Genomic DNA, 22600 nt, shown 5'->3' with positions numbered 1-22600 from the left:
GAGTTGAGAAAGATGCTGTCAGAGCTGATCTACAGGTATGCGATATGTGCAGCTGCATTCTCACAAGGGGGCACTTGTACGGCTGGAAACTGTCACAAATGTGCCACATGCTGCCAAGACCTTTGGGGTAGCTGGGATCAGAAGGTCGCAGCGATTGGCAGATCGCAGGTCCTCTTTGGAGTCCGCTCCGCATTTAACTTGAGTGGAGCGGATTGATTTTCACTTGGCGTGGAAGAGGTTAAGAGTTCCTTTTTGATCCTGCTGGGATTCCATATGGTCTAATCTCACCCGCTGCCACTCCCTTCCATTATTTAAAACTTACTCCTGTGCAAGTTATAAGTTTCCTACACTGACCTCCTTGGAGAAGTTGTTCCAGTTTAAGCTGTAGGGTGCCATTTGTTGTTTGATTTCTCCCTGTTTCCTTACTTAGTAGCGAGATTAGGGTCTTGCTGACCTACTTACTAGTTACTAGTTAGGGCTAGCTCAGGGCCAGCCAGGGCTTAGGTACGTGATCGCGCATGGGGGATGGGAGGACCAGTCCAGGGAAAATAGGGAGCGCAGGGTGCAGTTTCAGGTGAGTGTTTAGGGGTCTCCCCTCTCCCCTTAGCCCATCATCAGGGCACCCTATACCTTCTTTCCCTGTACGCCAGGCATTTCCTTGCTCCAGTGTGACAGATACACTATGCTTCAAATCAGACACCTACTTCCGCCTTTCCAACAGGCCAGGAACAGCTTATTAAGCACCAGACCTGATCATGAATCAAAGGTTTCCAGGTCTAATTGTGCTAAAATTTTATACCAGTCTAAATTTTTTGCTGTTTTACAACATTTCAAACATTTTTACGCCAGAATTCTGTTGAGCAACTGACTGAAGAATCGGTGCCTTATGGTTTTTATACAGACAACATATTTATTGCACCAGGACAATATAATATATTATATATATGATATATGATGATACCAGGTTTAATTTTACAAAGGAATGGAGAAAAAGATGCAGCACCATATTTTATTAAATATTTTATTTAACTGTTCTAGTAAAGGAAGGAAAAAGATAGAAACAATTAAATAAAAGAGCACAGGAAAAACAAGTGGTTTGATGGGTATTATTCCAATGCCAAGCATCTGAAATGGCTAATTGCTTTCTATATATTGGACACACATGACATATTAGGCTGTTTCACACATCCATAAATCATGGTCCAAGTACAGACCAAGGATCTCCTGACCCAAACTCAACAGCTTCAGGCATATACACTGCTCAAAATAATAAAGGGAACACTTAAACAACAGAATATAACTTCAAGTAAGTCAAACTTCTGTGAAATCAAACTATCCACATAGGAAGCAACACTGATTGACAATCAATTTCACATGCTGTTGTGCAAATGGAATAGACAATAGATGGAAATTATTGGCAATTATCAAGACACCCTCAATAAAGGAGTGGTTCTGCAGGTGGGGACCACAGACCACATCTCAGTACCAATGCTTTCTGGCTGATGTTTTCGTCACTTTTGAATGTTGGTTGTGCTTTCACACTCGTGGTAGCATGAGACGGACTCTACAACCCACAGAAGTTGCTCAGGTAGTGCAGCTCATCCAGGATGGCACATCAATGCGAGCTGTGGCAAGAAGGTTTGCTGTGTCTGTCAGCGTAGTGTCCAGAGGCTGGAGGCGCTACCAGGAGACAGGCCAGTACATCAGGAGACGTGGAGGGGGCCGTAGGAGGGCAACAACCCAGCAGCAGGACCGCTACCTCCGCCTTTGTGCAAGGAGGAACAGGAGGAGCACTGACAGAGCCCTGCAAAATGACCTCCAGCAGGCCACAAATGAGCATGTGTCTGCACAAACGGTTAGAAACTGACTCCATGAGGGTGGTATGAGGGCCCGACGTTCACAGATGGGGGCTGTGCTCACAGCCCAACACCGTGCAGGACGCGTGCCATTTGCCACAGAACAATAGGATTGGGTGTTGAGCTTACAACCCAACACCTTGCAGGGTGATTGGCATTTGCTAAACACCAAGATTGGCAGATTCCACATTGGCGCCCTGTGCTCTTCACAGATGAAAGCAGGTTCACACTGAGCACGTGACAGATGTGACAGTTTGGAGACGCTGTGGAGAGCGATCTGCTGCCTGAAATATCTTTCAGCATGACCAGTTTGGCAGTGGGTCAGTAATTGTGTGGGGTGGCATTTCTTTGGAGGGCCGCACAAGCCCTCCATGTGCTCGCCAGAAGTAGCCTGACTGCCTTTAGGTACCGAGATGAAATCCTCAGACCCATTGTGAGACCACATGCTGGTGCGATTGGCCCTGGGTTCCTCCTAATGCAGGACAATGCCAGACCTCATGTGGCTGGAGTGTGTCAGCAGTTCCTGCAAGATGAAGGCATTGAAGCTATGGACTGGCCCGCCTGTTCCCCAGATCTGAATCCAATTGAGCACATCTAGGACATCATGTCTCGCTCCATCCACCAACATGTTGCACCACAGACTCTCCAGGAGTTGGCTGATGCTTTAGTCCAGGTCTGGGAGGAGATCCCACAGGAGACCATCCGCAACCTCATCAGGAGCATGCCCAGGCGTTGTAGGGAGGTTATACAGACAAGTGGAGGCCACACACAATACTAAGCCTCATTTTGACTTGTTTTAAAGGACATTACATCAAAGTTGGATCAGCCTGTAGTGTGTTTTTCCACTTTCATTTTGGGGGTGACTCCAAATCCAGGCCTCCATTGGTTAATAAATTTGATTTCCATTGATGATTTTTATGTGATTTTGTTGTCAGCACATTCAACTTTGTACAGAACAAAGTATTCAATGAGAATATTTCATTCATTCAGATCTAGGATGTGTTATTTGAGTGTTCCCTTTATTTTTTTGAGCAGTGTATAAGGCTGTTGACTTCGGTTAGGAGACTTGTGACCAGTCCGAGCACATGGTCCGTGATTTGCAGATATGCAAAAAGCACAGCTCAAAAGTTTCAATACACCACTCTTATTAATAACTATATAAAAACAAATAAAATGCTCTTTATACACTGCAGTAAAAAAATACTTCACAAAGCTTAAGATTTGTACAGGTTGGAGACAGTCTATTACAACAAATACAGTGTGAATATCATCAAAGTCAGACTGGTGGAGGTAAGACTGCCATGAATCCTAAAGCAGATGTACATACAAAGCCTCGGCACTGTAGTTGACAGAAAATACAGACATATCATATATATATATAATACAAGGAGCTTCGTCTTCCAGTCCTGACATTGGTTGGGTGCCTCAGAAGATAGGACCCACCAGTCTGTAGCATATTCAGTACATCTGCTGTCTGACAGAAGGCAAATCTCACCAGGAAGATCAGACTGCCTGTGTCTGTTGTTACTTAGCTGTATATGCTCTTTTGAAGTCTTTTAATCAAACTCTGCGTAGATGGAGGACAACACGGTACAGATGTGATTGTCCCTTGGCAGCCAGACTCAGTCCTCAAACCATTTGCTTTTCTTAACAGGTACAGCACTATTGGGCTTTCCCAGGATCTTCCGCTTGTACTGTTCCACCAGCTGGTTGAAGCGAGTCTCTTCTTGGTTTCTTTGTGGCCTTTTCTTCTTTGAAGGTTCCTGGAATAGGGACGATATTTTAGATACAAGTATAAAGAGCTTCCATCTTTTACAATGCTAAAATGTCAATGCTCCTAGATCCCCCCTACTTGTTCCCATCAGCAATTCCTTAGGCTTCCTCCCTCCCCATCAAATTGACCAGTAAAAATGGACATGTCATGGGTCTCGGAAAATGGCAATTTTTTATTTCTTTTCTTTTTTTTTGGGGGGGGTTAACCACTTAAAAAAAGAACCTATACATGTTTGGTATCTACAAACTCGTAATGACCTGTACAATCATAATGGCAGGTTAGTTTTAGCATTTAGTGAAAGTACAAAAAAAAATTTAAAAAAAAAGTGTGAAATTGCATTTTTTTTTTTTGCAATTTCGCCATGCTTGGAATTTTTTTCCCAGGTTTTTCTCAAAGCTGACTCAGAAAGCCGCTAATCAGTGGTGTGGGCTATATAAATTACATATTGACAGTAAGCGGTGAATCAGTGGTGTGGGCGTGGATTGACCAGGATGCATGCGGGCAGCTAGTCCAGGTAGTGATAATCTCCTGCTCATAAAGCATGGATTATATTGAAACAGCACACAGCCTAATAAGTGACACATCGCTGAAATCAGTGTCTCAGCCCCTACCTCATGGTGCCCTCAGATTACATAGCAAAAACCTGCTGACAGATTTCCTTCAAGCATGCCAGCACCCCATCACTATTGGTAGATTAAAGCGGTTTTCCACCACTTTTAGATTCTAGTATATATTTTTGGCTTTAAGTTGGAGTTTTACATAATGCATGGCCAGAATGTTAAACTATGGTTATTATGGAATGTAAAGACACTAATCTTTGCATGCTGTAATAGCCAGCACTACGACTAAAGACATACCCGGTTTCCAGTTGATACCACCCTTTGCTGCTTTCGGCTCTGCACCTGGGCTTTGGGTTTTTTTGGTGGCAAGTGTTGAACTTTCCCCTTGTCACGTGCTCTGGAAAAAGAGAAATGTTCAGCAATCAGTAAAGCTTTCAACATCAGTTACAGGCAGGTTTAATGACATTACTGCACATGTAAAGTATAAAATAATTCCGTATTAAACACTTTGGCGGACATCAATTAAGACCAGTTTTAAAAAAACATGCTGGAGGCACATCAGGCACATCTCTTCCTGTACGTTTGCCAGAAGTTATCAGCTGGCGTAGATTTCGCACTACTTTCTGGTGTGAATTGTAGTAAATTTGTTCAGCCACACATCTCCACCCTTTCTGCGGAGCCTCACCCCAAAAAAGTGCTTTGCGGTTCGAGAGACCGTGCCATTTCCCTTGCTATAGCTGAAGGCAATGACATACAGGCCACAGGGTGAAATACCTTCAGATACAACTCCAATAAAACATAGAACTACTGCACAAAAATAGTCCATGTTTTCATACACTGCACCTTTACATACGATAGAGAATTTCCAATACATATGAGAATGCGAATAACAATAACAATGGCTAGATGTAATCAGATTTCCATGAAAGTTTGGCAGGCTTCTGCACCATCTGTTTCCTTTCAAGGGGGTTTTCCAGGATAAACATTTACCTTAGCAGAGGCTTGAATGTGAATAAAACAAACCCAGCTGTTACTCACCCTCCCCTGGTCCAACGCCAGCTCTCTGCCGCTGCTCCGTTGATGGTTTACTGGTTGCAGTGATGACTACCACAGTGCACATCACTGCTATAGCCACTGAGCTAATCGGCTCATCAAAAGGAGATTCCTACAGTATATTAAGAACTAAATTGAGGTTCCAGGGTGAGAAAGGAAGATAAGGAGGAAATAGGAAATACTTGGGCCTCTGCCTGAACAAAAGTTTGAACAGTCGACTTGGATGTAAGCAGACACAAATGATACAGAGAGGACCAAGGTCTGACCTAAGAGAGCCGATACTCAGGCAGGGTTTTATCACGTTATCATCAAGATATGGTATTGGAGTGAAGAATGACCAACACAAAGACCAAGACCTTTTTGAACATCTGTGGAGTAGTGCCAGATCAAGGGAAGGCCACTAGTTGGAAGTGGATAGATCCAACAGCAAAACAAAGGAAATGCTGATGAGTCAGATAAGGATGTGAAGGAATGCATCATTGATTTCTATAGGTAACATTAGCTGTCCCAAGGGAATCCAATCTTCACATAAAGGTTGAGCCGAAGTTCTGAACAGGGTGAACTGAGCCATCCTTCATGGGGATCACAAAAGTATTTGAATAAAAACTGTGGTAACATTCCAAATGAGGAGCGGACATGATCACCCATTGTTCTAAGAGTCTGGATTACACACAAAAAGTGTGCTAAGGACAGACGTTCTGAGGGGTAATGAGAAAAATAGTTTGGTGGACCTAAAAGACAGTTACATTTTGTAGCCCATAGAAACAGATTCATATCCAGGAATCTTGAACGTGGGAGAACCAGACAGTCATGCTTCCACCCTATTCTGGCTCTGGGAGAACCGCCCTTCATGCCGAGGAAGGCTTGGTTGAGGATTCTGAGATATGTTTGCAGTGAAGCCAGAAGTTGAATGGCTAAAAAGAGGGCTTTTTGGTGGTTTTGCGTTTCCCAATTCTTACAAAAGCAATGTTGTTGGAAAAGCGAAAAAAGAAGCAAAAAAAAAAAAAGTCCTGAATCTCTTCTGAGGGATGGAACAGCTGTGCTTGTTCTGGCAGAGATGGGTACTCTTTCCACCGGACGCTTCCGAGGTGGTTTTATCCAACTGTTCACCAAACAGGCCAGAATCTGTTATGGTAAAGGCCGTTAGAGCCTTTTTTTTGCCACAGCATATGAGGCATTGGATGTAGAGGATCGCTACAAAAAAGTAAAAAGAGAACCAAAGAGTGGCCAAAGAGAAAAGAAGTGTAAAGGTCACCTCAAATATATATGTCTGCCCTTTTAGGGATTTAGCAGGTCTCATGCAACAGATCTCCAGAGGGAAAAAGCCAGACAAGATTACAGTCTTGTAGCAGTTTGGCCAAGATGGTGCTAGCCTTACCAACCTGGCAAGAGGTGAGAACCAAAACGAGCAGCTTCTAAAGGAAGATTTTTCAAACAACTTGATTTTGCAGTCTAGCAGGTCTTTGAATAGAGCTGCATCTGTGCTTTGACAGATGGAAAATTGGAGAGTCGACAACAAAAGAGGAAGACCATCTTTTCAGTGCATCCTCTGGATAGGGGGGATACATGACATCTAAATGTTTAGGTTTGGTGAAAAAAAACTGTCAGCACAATACTTTGGAGAGTTCATTCTTAAAGTCTGGATGTAAGGGGAACATTTTTTTTTTTATTTAGTCAGGGCGCTGTAAAGATATGGTCTCCTAGAAGGAAGTGTAGTCATTGTCAATGACAGCCACAGTCTGCTTGATATTAGTTATAAGCAGGGCTGTGGAGTCGGTAAGCCAAACCTCCGACTCAAACTCCTCAATTTCCATGACACCGACTCCAACTGCCTCATACATGGCTCATGTTTAAGTGACAAAAACCTGGCATGTTAACAGGGGTCTAGTATCAAAACTGGATATAAATAAACAAACAATGGCACTTCAAACCAGGGCTGTGGAGTCTGTAAGCCAAACCTCCGACTCCTAAATTTCCATGACACCGACTCAGACTCCACAACTCCCTCATACATGGCTCATGTTTAAGTGATCAATTTACTGTAGCACAGATTCATCTCAGCTAAAAGTCTACACCCTTAGATCAGGAATAGGACAGATTTATAGAACATTTCATAACTTTCCCAAATTCTTATGACAAAATATTCCACACGAACTGCATTGAATTACTGTACCCAATTTATTATATATATTTTAGGAGTCGGTCCATTTTATACAAGTCAGACTCCACAGCCCTGGTTATAAGCCTGTAGACTATGAATGAGCTTGGAGACCTAATCCAAGTCCGAGACTGACTAGGTAATCTCTCCTTCAGAGAGGTCCTTGACTATGGATGAAACATGGAGCATTGTGCCTTGGGTGTAGGGGAGGGTGAAGAGGTAGGGGATGGTGACAGTTAGCTGCAGTGTTTGGACCTTAGCCATTTACAATATTTCAAAAGGGTTCCCCTGCAGTAGAGGTTTTTTTCAACATCTGAGGGACCTGGCCTGGCTGAGTCTGTGCAGTTAAACAACCCAGAATGTTCCCAATGGGTCTAGATGTCTGAATGAGGTGTCAGTTCTGATGCTATAGAGAGTGCCCACTCTGCTTTGAGACCCAGCAGGGGCTGAGCGGTGGGGGCTGCATGAGGTTCTGACTGATCGCATGGAAATCTAAGACTACAGTGGGAGTATGCAAAATGGCATACTTCTACTGTTTCCTGACAGTAACACTTGCCCCAGGATTCTGACATGGTGGCACACCTAGATTCAAGTAGCTATTCAAGTCTAGCAGCTGCAGACAGGAAATGCTGGGAACACTATTCAAACATGGAAACCACCAATTGCAGAGCCTACAGTCAAACGAAATTACAAGGGTCCACAGAGATGACAGACTTCTTGGAACTAGAAGAGAAAGGAGGCTTGCTTCCAGTTTAGCAGTCTGGAGAAAATGGACATTCTCAGAAAGAGAAGGCACATGTGATCTCAGAACTAGTGAGGACACTAGTGAGGACACAGAATTTTGGCATGAAGAGTGGGTCCACCCCCTGGGATTTGCACCTAGTCAGGAGATGAAAATCTCTTGATGAAGTATGCTGTGTGAAACTAATGTTAGGTTGGCCGGACACTGCGAGTCAACCTTTACTTTGGTTGGTGCCATGCATTTGACCATGCTGTAACATTGTATAAATTAAATTATATTTTGAGAGATTTTCTCTGATGTGTGTGCTTCCAGTCACTACTTTATATATGTTGGATGTATAGCATTACTATCTTCATTTATGCTTATTTATTATGGCTGGATTATTAGTATTACTGGCATCATTCACCTTTGACTATTGCACCTTTTTATTTATACATACTTAATCTACTTACTTATCATTCCTTCATGCATGCATACATTGTGCAATCTCTTGGGGCATCTAACCATCCTGTCCATTTTTCCTTTTGTCTGATACTTTTTATATGCTTTTATCTATTTGTCAATAAAGTTGTTCACTGTTGCATTTATACATGGTCTTAAGCTCCAGTCACACTAAGCGAGATCGCTGCCGAGTCACAAGTTTTGTGACACAACAGCGACCTCAGTAGCGATCTCTTTACGTGTGACACTTAGCAGCGACCAGGCCCCTGCTGTGAGATCGCTGGTCGTGTCAAAATGGCCTGGACATTTCTTTGATCGTTGAGGCCCCGCTGGGTAGCATGCATCGGTGTGTTTGACACCTTACCAACGACCTTGTTGACGACTCAGACACAAACACATAGGCGTGCATCGTTATACAGGTCGCTACGGGTCACCGCATCATTGGGAAGATCTGACTGTTTGACATCTCACCAGCGACCACATAGTGACGCAGCAGCGATCCCTGTCAGGTCGTATAGTTGTCGGGATCGCTGTAGCGTCGCTTAGTGTGACGGGGCCTTTAGTCAGGCTTCTCTTGTTCGGGTCTGTAAGATATGCTGCTGTGACCTGTACTTATATGTGGGACTAGATCGGTATAATTGTTTTTTTTATATCTGCAGCATGTCAATCCTTTCAGCATTTTTTCAGTGGTTTTTCACCCATAGAAGGTAATGAAAAAATGCAAAAACGCAACTAAGCAGTTTTGTTGCACATGTGAAAAATGGGAGTTTTGAACGCAGTGTTTTCACTGCCAGCACAGCAGGTTTTGGCTGCTAAAAAATACGCTGCAAAGACGCAACATGTGAACATAGCCTTAGTTTCTCTTTGGCCAGAAATGTAACGCCAGTGGAAAGCATGGAGGACTGGGAGTCACTATTGCTGGCGGGCTAAGGCAGAGTTATTTCGTCTGCAGGTAGGGCTTGTTAAAGCCTTGCTGATCTTCCCTCCTCATGTGGGGTAAAAGGGTGATTATTCAGCCTTGTATTGCCAACCTAAAAAAGAGAAAGAGGTAAAATGGAGCAGATGTACATACCTGCGGTATATATGCCTCCTGCAAATACTAAACTAAGATTAGCTCAGTGCCTACATGAGGGGTATCACTGGCGGGTGCAAACTAATTAGTGTCTGCCTCCTGATGAAAGCCAGATACAGCCCAGGCTGCTTTTTTTTCCCACCTGTGCCATTGGGATAAAGAGTTAAAATGTATGTACCCCAAATCTTATTAATAAAATCATCAGATTGACAGCTAAATCAAGAGAGAAAAAAAGTCTAAGAAAATAAACGATGTTCTGAATTTTTTAACTACTAAAATACAGGGGGGAAAATACACATTTGGCATTGTTGTGATTGTACAGACCTGGAGAATCATGTTGCCAGGTCATTTCTACTGCACAATGAATGCTGTAATAACCAAGCTAGAAAAAGAATGGCAGAAATGTTTTTATTTTCTTTTTCTTCATTATTTCATTCCATTTGGAATTTCCTTTCCTATGTTTCAGTACTTGAAATGGCCGAGGGAGGAAGGTCAGGTGAGAAGGAATTTGTGTGTAAGTAAAAAGTGACAGAATATAGGACATTCATTACAAGATGGGGATGATGATCAATAGTGATGGGCGGGCACTAAAATGCTCGGGTGCTCGTTGCTCGGGTCGAGCACATTGGAATACTCGGGTGCTCGACCCGAGCAACAAGACCAATGTAAGTCTATGGGAAACTTGAGCATTTTCAGGCGGCTCCCCCCAGCAGTCTGTAGAGTGCCTAAAAATTACCCAAAATCGATGGGAACAGTGCTCAAATGACATGGGAACAGCATGTGGAAGACCCCTGGAAGCATTTCTGACTCCCAGGTCACCGCTGTCAACAACGTTGTCAGAGGTATTACGCCACTTTTACGGACTCACAATAAAACGAAACCAAAATGGATTTTCCTGGGAAATATGTTAAGGAACATCCTTTCCAGGGTAATGACTTGTATATAAGGCAAAATAAATAACCAAAAACAAAAATGCTCCTCCACACCTTGGGCTATGTTCATACGTAGCGTTTTTGTTGCGTTTTTGCACTTTTGCATTGCTTTCAACCAAGACAAATGCATTCACTGGGAAATGTCATTTTAACATTTTACAACCTTATCTGGCCATGTGGTGTGTGACACATCATCAGACACATGCATACAGTGCTGAAAAGACATGGGAACAGCATGGGGAAGACCTCTGGAAGCATCTCTGACTTCCAGGTCACTGCCTAAAAGTGTGCCCATCATAAGTGAGCATTGGCGAATGCGAAGATTCCTCCCGCCATGCACCTGTTGTTGCAGAGTTGCAACAATCACCGTCCACGTCCTTGTCCCAGTGCAGCGTTCAGTTGTCCCTACCCCATTCCTTGGAATGCAAGCGCAAGTATGCAGGCAGCCAGCCACCCACCGGCTGCAATACTATACTGCCAAATTTTTGACAGCTGCTTGCACTTGAAATGTGGCCTTTTACGCTCGTGGAGGCGGAAGCTGTCTGCAACCTTATGGTGGCGGATACCGGGTATCCACACTCGGTCCCCAGCCGCAACTATTTGTCCCGGTGTCGTCTCCGCCTTCCACAAGCACGGGTCCTACATCATTACCCATGCCCTCCCCAGTGAACTTGCTGGGAAGGAAAGCCTACCACAAACACGTGGTCAAGTGAATGTGGCCAGGGAGGGTACGGAGCCAGTACACAGCTTGTCGGTGAGTTGTATTTCACCACAGCCATATTTTTTAGCTCGGTGAAAGGACTGACTTTTTTTAAACCGTATCTACTCCAGCTGTCATTTCTCCCAGGAAGTCCTCTAAAGCTGCTTGCACTTGAAATGTGGCGGAAGCTTTTCACAACCTCATGCCGGTGGCCGGCCGGGTGTTCATACTCGGTCCCCAGCCACCACTATTTGTCCCGGTATTGTCTCCACCTTCTACAGGCGCAGGTCCCGGAACATTACTGCTGATACTTTTCTGTGGTAATCTGCTTGCCTCCTACCAGCCTGGAATATTTCCAGTAAACTATGGTACAATGCCATGGTATTAGCACTGCCCCCAGTACCAGTAGCAAAGCAGTCCCCAATTTCCTTCTCAGAAATTATATTTGGTAGACTGAGTGGCTGCCCAAATACATTAGTTTCTCACAAAGGAGCTGAAGATAGAGTGGCAGTAAGTGATATCTAACAGGCTGGAGAAACTTGCAGAGGGTGAACGGCAGCACATTGGATCAGTGGTTAGCACTGAAGCCTTGCAGCGCTGGGATCCTGGGTTCAAAACCCAGCAAGGACAACATCTGCAAGGATGTATGTTCTCCCCATGTTTGCGGGGGTATCCACCTCAGTAAAAAAGCAGCCATAGAGTGTCCGGAAACCTTCCCACACACTTTTCTTAGGCAGGACTGTTTCTTGGCAGGGTTGGACGGTCCCACCAGAGAATCCTCCGGTGGGCCCCGGCTTCTACATCAGGAGAGTTCATGATAGCGCTAACTTTGCAGCTGCTATGGGGCTCGAGCGGGGGAGAAAGGTGAGCCCTCAGAATCAAATCCTCTGGTGGGCCGAATGTTTTTCAATCTGAAACAGCTTCTCAGTGAGCTGTATTTCACCACAGCCATATTCTTTAGCTCGGCGAAAGGACTGGCATAGAGGGAAACCGTATCTATTCTGGCTGTCATTTCTCAGTCACCGGGTTCTGCCCATTGTCACACAACCATGCCTGGCTGTATGTTCAGTGGTGAGAGCCACAGATCAGGCTGCTGTGTTACAGCTTTCAACAACTCTGCAGCGCTGGGTGGTTTGTCACCTAAGTATTAAGCATATTATCTTCAGTACAGCCTGTTGCCGCTTGGCCAAGGCAGTGCTTTCAGCTTGTGACTGATGTGGTCATTTCAGAGATGGAGGTGGTGCAGGAGCTGAACAATGATTACATTGAGGTTACATTGGCAACTCTGTTTTTTTATACTAAAAAAAGATCCTACTGTGTTTTGTTTTTTGTTTTTTTAAGTTATTTTTTAAGACAAATGCATTCACTGGGAAATGTCATTTTAACATTTTACAACCTTATCTGGCCATGTGGTGTGTGACACATTATCAGACACATCCTGTTTCATTTATGATGGAGGGACTCTGAAAAATCACAAAGACTATTTTTATAAGGCCATCAGGCAGCCCTCGCTATTGTTAGAGAGCCATTAGCCGGCTATGCTTTGTTGTTTCCATTATTATTAACGAGTGGGTCTCCTATACTGTTACTGCGTATGCAGTGACTGCAAGGAATGCCAAAAATTTGGACGCAACCCAATACCCCTTTGAAGAGACAGAGGAGGGTCTCAGTAAAATAAATGTTCCCATTATAAAGGAGAGGGTCTCCTATAGTGGTAATGCCCATGCTGTGACTGCAAGGGCTGCCAAAATTTGGGAAAAACCCCACTAAGAATTTAAAAGACACAGAGCAGGGCCAAAGTAATGACAAATTCCCATTAGAAAGGAGAGGGTCTCCCATACTGTTGGCTATGCAGTGAAGCAATGGGTGCCAAAAATTTGGAGGAACTCCAATGCCCCTTGCAAGAGACGTAGAGGTCGGAGAGCCTCCTAAAAAGAATGTTCCCATTATTAGGAAGTGGGTCTCCCATAGTATTTGCCTATGCAGTGAATGCAAAAGCTGCCAAAAATTGGGAGGCACTCCAATGCCATTAGAAATGTTCCCATTAGAAAGGAGCTGGTCTCCTATACTTGTAATGCATACTAACTAAAGTGTATGGGCTGACAAACATTTACCCCTGGGGGGGTATACATGAACATACTGTATAAAAAAAAAAAAATTTAAGGACATCATAAAGACCATTTAAAAAAATTATGTGGGTGTTGAATCACGGACCACGGTCACCCTGGTGATATGGTGGTGGAGGATGAGGATGAGGAGAAGGACAAGAGCAAATAGCCAAAATCAGGAAGCGTATACCCATGTGTGGGTGTGAAGAGGTGCATGGGAATACACCTCCCAAAAAAAGGACACTGGATTTGAGTTTGTTACGCTACTATCATTTGGTGGTGTTGAGAAGTCTGTCCCAATCCTGCCCGTGTTCATTTTTATAAGAGTCAGCCTGTCAGCATTTTCAGTTGACAGGCGGATGCGCTTATCAGTTATAATTCCACCAGCGGCACCAAAACCCCGCTCTGATAAAACGCTGGCGGCAGGGCAGGCCAGGACCTCCAAGGCGTAGAGAGACAGTTCATTCCACGTATCCAGCTTGGATACCCAATAATTATAAGGCACAGAGGAATCAGAGGATGTTGGTACGGTCGGCAAGGTACTCCCTCAGCATCTTTCCAAACTTTGCACTCCTTGTGAGAGTACCCCGTGCCTCAGGGCCTGTGCGATGGGAGGGGCTGAGAAAATTCTCCCAGAACTTTGACAGTGTTACCCTGCCTCTGCTGGATTGGAGTTGTCTCTCTCTCTCTCTCTCTCGCCTGTAGTCCTTGGTTGTCCAACGAACTATGACCTCTGCCGCCAGCTTTTCAGATGGGAATTTTTTTTTTTTATTAGTTCTGCAACAAGGGCCTTCTGGTACTGCCCCATTTTTGTAGACCTGTTCGCCTCTGGAATAAGACATAAAGTTCTCCTTGTACAGTGTGTAGAAAAGTCACCCAAAATTTTGAGAATGCGAGGGTCATGGGAAAGGCAGCGTAAAATAAACTCAGCCATGCGTGCCAGACTACTAACAGGCAAGACTTCCGTGTCCTCACCAAGAGGACGAGTGACCATGCTCTCCTCCTCCTCCTCTCTGAACAGACAGTTGTGCAGGTAGTACCATCTATTGCGCATGAAACTAGCTCCTGTTCTTCCTTCTCCTCCTCCACATTGCCACCCAATCCATGTTGCGATGAGATAAGGCTGGGCTGTGTGTAATCACCCTGTATGGTTCCTCGCTCCATCTCATCGTGCTCCGCCTGCAATGCATCCTCTTTGATTGTGAGCAGAGAGCGTTTCAGAAGACAGAGAAGCGGGATGGTGACGCCAATTATGGAGTCATCGCCGCTCACCATCTTGGTGGAGTCCTCAAAGTTTCGCAGGATGGTACATATGTCTGACATCCATGTCCACTTTTGAGGTCTTATGTGTGGAGTCTGAACTGAATACCGACGGCCTTGTTGATGCTGGTACTCAACAACTGCCCTCTTCTGCTCACAAATCCTTCCCAACATCTCCAGTGTAGAGTTCCAACGTGTGGGGACATCACACACCAGTCTGTGAGCCGGAAGCAGCAAACGCTGCTGAAACACTGCAAGGGCGGCGGAAGCTGTAGCTGACTTTCTAAAATGGGCACACAGGCGGCGTACTTTAACAGGCAGATCCGGCAGCTCCGGGTAGGTTTTGAGAAACCGCTGAACCACGAGGTTAAGCACATGGGCCAGGCATGGTACGTGTGTGAGCTCGCCTCGCCTCAGAGCCGCCTTTCCCGGTAACTGCGTTGTTGAGAGCACGGCTAATGTTTTGGGACACGTGCTTGTGTAATGCGGGGATGGCACACCGGGAGAAATAGTGGCAGCTGGGGACAGAGTACCGAGTAACGGCGGCCACCATTAGGTTGCGGAAAGCTTGTCTCCATGAGCCTAAAAGGCAAAATTTCGAGCGCAAGCAGTCGAGAAATGCGTGAATTTAGTATTGTGGCCTTTGCGGCGTTGGCTGCGTATTTGCGCTTCCGTTCCAAGGACTGGGGTATGGACAACTGAACAATGCGCTGGGACAAGGACATGGACGTGCTTCCTGATGCTGCTACTTGAGAGTGTGCAATGACAGGTGCAGGGCAGGAGGCATCTTCGCATGCACCATGGACAGGGGATTGGCTTGAATGCACAACAGCGGAAGAAGCAATGGTGCCACCCACCGACACCTTTCCTGGACCCTGGGGTTCGGCCGACAAAGTCAGGTGCTTTGCTGCCATGTGCTTGATCATGCTGGTGGTGGTCAGGCTGGTAGTTTTGCCACCCCTACTGATGCTGGTCTGGCGGGTGGTGCAAATGGCCTTTTTGTGGTTATCGGCAGAGTGTTTAAAAAACAACCAGACTCGGGAAGACATAACAGTTGTACTGGCAACTTCCTTCGTGTTGGTGTTACGGGGAACGGTTGCTCGTCTTCTTCCTGCCTGTTGGGGTGCTCTGCCTCCCTCCCCCTGTGTGCTGCTTTCCTTGTTCTGCATGTCCTCCTGCCAGGTTGGGTCAGTTACTATATCATCCACCACCTTGTCTTCCACTTCTGCACCCTGGTCCTCCTCCTGACTTTCTGGCAATTGTGTCATCATCGTCCACCTCTTGCGACACTTTCCCACCATCGCCTTCGTGTGACCGTGGCTGCTAAAATATTTGGGCATCGCTACATGTGATCTCCTCTTGCCCCACTTCAAGTGGACCGGGCGAGAGGCCAGAATCTATAAATGAAAAAGTGAACAGCTCTTCGGAGTGTCTAAGTGTGTGATCAGTTGGCTCTGGGAACTCGGCACGGTGGGAGGAAGGAGGATCAGGGTGAGGAATATGCGGTCCAGACTCCGCGCTACTGAGACTTGACCGTGTGGAAGACAGGATGGTGGTAGTGGTGGCTAAGTGACTGGAAGCATTATCTGTTATCCAACCAATCCAACCAATAACCTTTTCACACTGCTCTGTGTTCAATAGTAGTGTTCTGCGGTCCCCTATTAATTGGGACAGGAAGGTCAGGTGAGAAGATGTGGGTGTTTGTTGTGGCACAATTTCAGCTTGCCCACGGCCTCGGCCTCTGCATGCACCATCACCATCACGTCCCAGTTACCAGTCCCTTGCCCATTTTAAATGAAGGACAATATCTTCCACGCTCACTACAATTAGCTGAATTTGGAGCGAACTTATATGTGATCCGTGTGACGGACAAACCAGTTTTAAATACCTGGCCGGTAGGTAACTATTTTAAACAGCAAACTGGTGTCAATAGCTTCACTGACACACAAACAAATTTTTTTTTTAATGGAGGCCAGAAATGGCAGTATTTTCAGCGCAATTTTATGTAATCCGTGTGACAGACAAACCACAGTTTTAAATAGCTTGATTTTTAGCGCTGTAATATGGAAAGGACCTGGCTGTATTCTGCAGTGCCAACAAGCAAATGGTGCAGAAAGAGATTAGTTACTTACCGGTAACGGGATTTCTCGGAGACCATGACAGCACCACGAGAGAGGGAATCCGCCCACCAAGGACAGGAAACCTACAGGCTTAAAAGGGGGCGGCCCTCCCGGTTAGTAGACATAGCAACATAATCATGAAACAAACAGTATATACATTTTCTTACAACACCAATGTGTGAGAATAAAGAATGAAAACAGATAAGAAGTGCTCCCAAAAAGGGGTGAAGGGAGGGAATATAAGGGTGCTGTCATGGTCTCCGAGAAATCCCGTTACCGGTAAGTAACTAATCTCTTTATCGGTCGACCATGACAGCACCACGAGAGAATTGCAGAGATGAAGATTCTAGGGAGGGACCACCGCTTGGAGCACCCTTCTCCCAAATGTGAGGTCAGACGAAGCACCCAGATCTAGTCTATAGTGCTAATAGAAGGTAGATGAAGAAGACCAGGTAGCTGCCTTACATATATCCTCCATCGAGACGCCAGACCTCTCTGCCCATGAGGTTGCCACCGCCCGGGTAGAGTGAGCTTTCAGGCCACGCGGTGCTTCTTCTCCGCTGGATACATAGGCTAGCGTAATGGCCTCTAGCTATGGTGGATCTAGAGACCTTAAGCCCCTTCCTAACCCCCTGATAGGAGATAAACAGGGAACTCTCTCTCCTAAAGGGCTGAGTGACAGCAAGGTACCTAACCACATACCTTCTCACATCTAAAGCATGGAAATCTGCTTCTATCTGATTACTAGGGTTCGGACAAAAAGAGGGTAATATTACTTCCTGAAGTCTATGAAACCGGGAAGCTACCTTAGGCAAGTATGCTGGATCTGCTCTAAGAATTATTCTGTCGTCCAGAACCTGGGTGAAGGGAGGGCCAGAGGACAGAGCCGGAATATCACCAATCCTCCTAGCAGATGTTAGGGCTACAAGAAGCGCTGTTTTGAGGGTAATAGATCTCAGGATACAGAATCTATTGGTTCAAAGGGTGCCCCAGCTAACGCTTTCAGAACCAGGTTTAGGTCCCATGGAACGACATTAGTTTTGGTAACCGGCCTGGACCTACCTACTGCTTTTATAAAGCGGGAAATCCAATAGTTTTCTGCGAGGACACAGTTATAGAGGGCACCTAGTGCCGACACTTGGACCTTCAAGGTGCTCGTTGCTAACCCCAGCTCGAAGCCCCTTTGTAGGAACTCTAAAATCTTCCCAATTGGCGCTCCCTTATCCACTGAAGATTTAGAAAAAGATAAAAACTTGTTCCAAACTTTTGCATAAATTTTGGTAGTGACAGGCTTTCTACTACGTAATAAAGTAGATACTAGACTCTGGGGAAAAACCTTTTAGTTCTAGCAGGGACCTCTCAAATTCCACGCCGTCAAGTGGAGGCCCGGAGCTCGCGGATGGAGCACTGGACCCAGGCTGAGGAGATCCGGAACTTCGGGCAGGACCCAAGGGTCCGAGATGGACAAGTTCCTCAGGCATGAGAACCAGGGTCTTTTGGGCCAAAAGGGGGCGATCAAGAGGACCCTTGCCTTGTCCTCTCTGATCTTTCTTAGTACCATAGGCAGAAGGTTTAATGGTGGGAAGGCATAGGCCAGACTGAAGTTCCAAGGGATTTGGAGAGCGTCTACTGTCAGGGGCCTTTCTCTCGGATCTAGGGAGCAAAAAACCTTTGTCTTCCGGTTTTGTTTTGTGGCGAAGAGATCCACCACCGGAAGACCCCATTTCCGGACTAATAGGGAAAAAATGTCCTGTTTTAGTTCCCATTCGCCTTGCCTTAAAAAATGACGGCTTAAGAAGTCTGCCTTTGAATTTTCTTTCCCTTTGATGTGGAGGGCTGTTAAAGAGAGAAGATGGTGTTCCGAAATCTGAAAGAGATGATCCGCCACGCTCATTAGCGATCCAGCACGAGTACCCCCCTGATGGTTAATATAAGCTACTGCTATATTATTATCGGACAGGATCCTAATGTTCTTATTGTGAAGGAATGGTAAGAAATGATTAACAGCCCTATCAACTGCCAGTAGTTCCCTAGTATTAGAGGAAAGAGCTCTCTCAGCGTCCGACCAGAACCCCTGGGCAATCATATCCCCCAAGTGAGCTCCCCATCCATGTAGACTTGCGCCAGTTCTAATTATTTCAGATATTCTGACCACCCAGGGAACTCCTCGAGACAAGTTTTCTAAATTCACCCACCACTGTAGAGTCAATAGACCGGGGAGATAGGAACATCCGTCTCTCCAAGTGCCCATGTAACGAGACCTCATTCTGTAGGACGTCCCACTGTAAAACTCTGGAGTGGTATTGTGCCCACATTACCCCCGGCAGATAAGATATCAGGGTACCAAGTAAGGACATTGCAGCCCTAAGGGACATGACCGGGTTCGCAAGAGCTCCCTCCACCAGCCTTTTGACCTTCTGTTTTTTGGCTTCTGGAAGGAAACACATCTGGAGGTCTGAGTCTAGCATGATACCTAGGAACTGCTGTACTCTCGAAGGGACTACCCTGGATTTCTCCAGATTTAGGATCCAGCCCAGGCCTTCCAGAATAGAGGAGACCAATTTAAGATGGGAGAGACATTGAGTGGCTGAGTCTCCAATGATCAAAAAATCATCTAAGTAAGGGATAATTAACACATTATGTTCCCGTACATGAGCCATCACCTCCGCTATCACCTTCGTAAATATTCTAGGGGCTATAGCGAGACCGAATGGCAAGGCCGCAAATTGGAAATGTCTGATTTCATCCCCTATGACCAAGGCCACTCTAAGGTATTTTTGGAAGCTTCTGTGTATAGGTATATGGTAATATGCGTCCTTTAGATCCAATACTACCATGTGACAGCCTGAGAACAATAGTTTTATAGTAGACTTAATTCCCACCTTTAAAATGGAGTCCATTAACAAAAATTTATTCAGGGCCTTAAAGTTAACAATACACCTAAAGGATCCGTCAGGTTTAGTGACCAAAAACAACGGTGAGTAGAACCCCAGTCCCTTCTCTGCTATCGGGACCTCCACTAAGACGGCCTTATGGACCAGATTCAGGACCTCCACTTGTAGGGCCATCTGCTCCAGTGTTGAGGACCGGTTTGGGGTCAGAATGAACCTCCCACGAGGGACTCGCTGAAAGTCGAGTCTCAGGTCGGAACCTACCAGACCAAGGATCCAATTATTAGAAGAGATATTTGTCCAGGCAGGTAAGAAGCCCAATAACCTCCCCCCTACCTGGGCCGCAAGTCATTGGCTCGGTTTTCGGGGGCCTTGGCTAGCGGAAGAGGATCTGAACAGGAGCCCTTTACCTTTCGGTCTACGGTCTTCCCATTTATCCTGACCCTTCTGGCGCTTATTACGTAGAAACCTTCTTTTCTGAAAAGGACGTTTGTACGTGGGGGCAGATAGGTTAGGAAAGCCCTTTTTTGTGTCACTTGCTCTATCCAGTAGCTCATCCAGAACCGACCCAAAGAGATGTCCCCCTTCACAAGGGATAGCGCAGAGTCTTATCCTCGCATGAATGTCCCCCGGCCAACATTTTAGCCACAAAGCTCTCCGGGCCGAGTTAGACATGGCGGCCGACCTTGCTGCTAATCTGATGGAATCTGCTGATGCGTCCGCCAGAAAGGCTGCCGCCCCCTGAAGAAGAGACATGTCCGCCAAGATTTCCTTCCTGGGGGAATTGTTTTTGAGATGGGCTTCCAGCTGGTCCAGCCAGATCATTAGGGACCTGGCGGTACAAGTAGCTGCCACCGCGGGTTTTAGGGCTCCCGCCGAAGTCTCCCAGGTCCCTTTAAGGAAAGAATCAGCCTTTCTATCCAGGGGGTCTTTAAGAGCTCCCATATCATCAAATGGAAGGGAGGAACTCTTAGAGGCTTTGGAAATGGCCACATCAATATTGGGGGCTTTTTCCCAGGAGGAAGAGGCAGATTCCTCAAAGGGGTACTTCCTTGTGAAGAATGGAGGTAGAGCACCCTTCCTTTCCATTTTTTTCCATTTGCTAAGGATTAAGCCCTACATTTTTTCGTTCAACGGCTCCCCAGACAGCCGCTGAGATGAAGATGGCGGCTGCTCAACCTGCTGCTGCTGCTGCAACTGGACACCTTCAGACTCCATAATGAAAGAATGAAGGTTTGGGAAGCACTGAGCCATGTTACCTGATAGGTTAAATAGGTACTGGCTCCTCCCCTCTAGCAGCGCCTCAGCACACTATTTTTTATTTTTTTATTTATTTATTTTTTTGAATTTCGCGCTCTTTTGCACATGATCGCCGAGTGGCGGTGACATCGGGCCGCGACTTACCGAAACCCGGAAGTACGCGCCGCACGAGCTTCGCGCGAGGACGCATGCAGTCAGCGCTTCCACAGGTAAGCCGCGCTTTCGCGATGTACCGCGCTGCGTTCACCCAGGGCAGGGCGAGGGGACACAATCACCTTGGCCCTCGCCCCCCCTCCCCATACTTACGGAGGGTGATGGTGGGCTGTCACCCCCACTTGGAATGCAGACCCCACCGCACTTTTGAGGCTCAGCCAGGGCCTACACTCCCACGGGAGGCACACCTGGCTGAGGCAGAAAAAAGGGGATGCCACCCCAGACAGGGGCGCAGCCCCAATGCAACCAAAAAAAAAAAAAGAGAGAGAACCCCCAGTGCCTCAGGATGCTGTGCCTCTCCCATATAGGGGCGCACGAGCATCGGCCAACGCTGGAGCTGCCGTCCCCAGACAGGGGCGCAGGATCACAGCCGTCGCCATCCATGTTTTACGCATGCGACCGGCTTCCTCCATCAAGGACAGGAAACCAAACTGAGGCGAGAGGGAGGGCCGCCCCCTTTTAAGCCTGTAGGTTTCCGGTCCTTGGTGGGCGGATTCCCTCCCTCGTGGTGCTGTCATGGTCGACCGATAAAAACTGTTCTCTGGATTGCTTTTTAAGCAAATAATGAGGATTAAGATAAAAAAATATATATATTCCTGGCCCCTGAGACCTCGGCCTATTTCTAGAAATATCTAACAGCATCAGAAAAAAAATGGAATCTAGCCTCTTGTGCTATATGCACTTTAGTCTGCTATATGCACTGCCTGCCTGATATCTCTGCAGATGGATTAGTCCTCAGAAGGACTGTTTGTTGAGATGGATATGTGTCTAATATAGTTTGGAATACCTACACTAACTAGAAACAAGCAAATCTTTCCCTAGCCCAGCAGCACCTCTCCCTACACTGTCTGATTCCGGAGAGACTGTGGAAAGCATGGCAGCGCCATGTCTGATATAGACCTGATGACGCTGTGCGGCCAGCCAATCACTGTAATGCCACAACCAACATGGCTGCGGCATTACAGTGAGTGGCAGACAATCCCTGCATGTTCATTGGCTCTGTAAAGAGCGCCAAACATGCAGGGAGGGGATCCGAACTCCCACCAAGCAACCTCGGAAATACTCGGCGAGCGCCGAGCATCTCGAGCAGTGAGATGCTCGGGTGAGCACCGAGCAGTAGCAAGCATGCTCGCTCATTACTAGTGATCAGTACAAGATGGAGGTGATGATCATTACTACCATTATGACAGGACTGGAGACCATTATTACAGGATTGGAGACATGTTCCAATGTTCAGACATTGGAACATGAACCTTAGCATACCATTTTTCCATATGGTCAAGTCAAAATTGTAATAAAATCAATTCATAAAAATGTAGCAAGGTAACAAGAATACTCACTGATAAATGCTTTAAGGATTACTACTTTTAAAAAAAAAAAATATATACACATAAACATATATACATACATATCTATCTATATATCTATCTCATCTTAACCTAGACAGTACAGATACCATA

At 46.0% G+C, this 22600-nt stretch overlaps 1 protein-coding gene across 1 annotated transcript in view; it reads right to left on the bottom strand.

The window, feature by feature from the left end:
• Positions 1-1007: 1007 nt before the first annotated feature.
• The window catches only part of RBM28 (RNA binding motif protein 28), a 59320-nt gene continuing 37727 nt past the window's right edge, over positions 1008-22600 (bottom strand). The window contains exons 18-19 of the mRNA XM_073652559.1: positions 4488-4587; positions 1008-3619 (exon numbers count right to left, since the gene is read on the bottom strand). Coding sequence (XP_073508660.1) covers positions 3479-3619; positions 4488-4587 — 241 coding nt within the window. The 3' untranslated portion in view covers positions 1008-3478. The remainder of the gene's footprint in view (positions 3620-4487; positions 4588-22600) is intronic.

Source organism: Phyllobates terribilis, unplaced genomic scaffold (assembly GCF_046119375.1).
Source record: "Phyllobates terribilis strain yellow unplaced genomic scaffold, ASM4611937v1 Scaffold_11__3_contigs__length_659146591, whole genome shotgun sequence".
Lineage (NCBI taxonomy): Eukaryota > Metazoa > Chordata > Amphibia > Anura > Dendrobatidae > Phyllobates > Phyllobates terribilis.
This window is presented reverse-complemented; position numbering and strand designations above follow the sequence as displayed.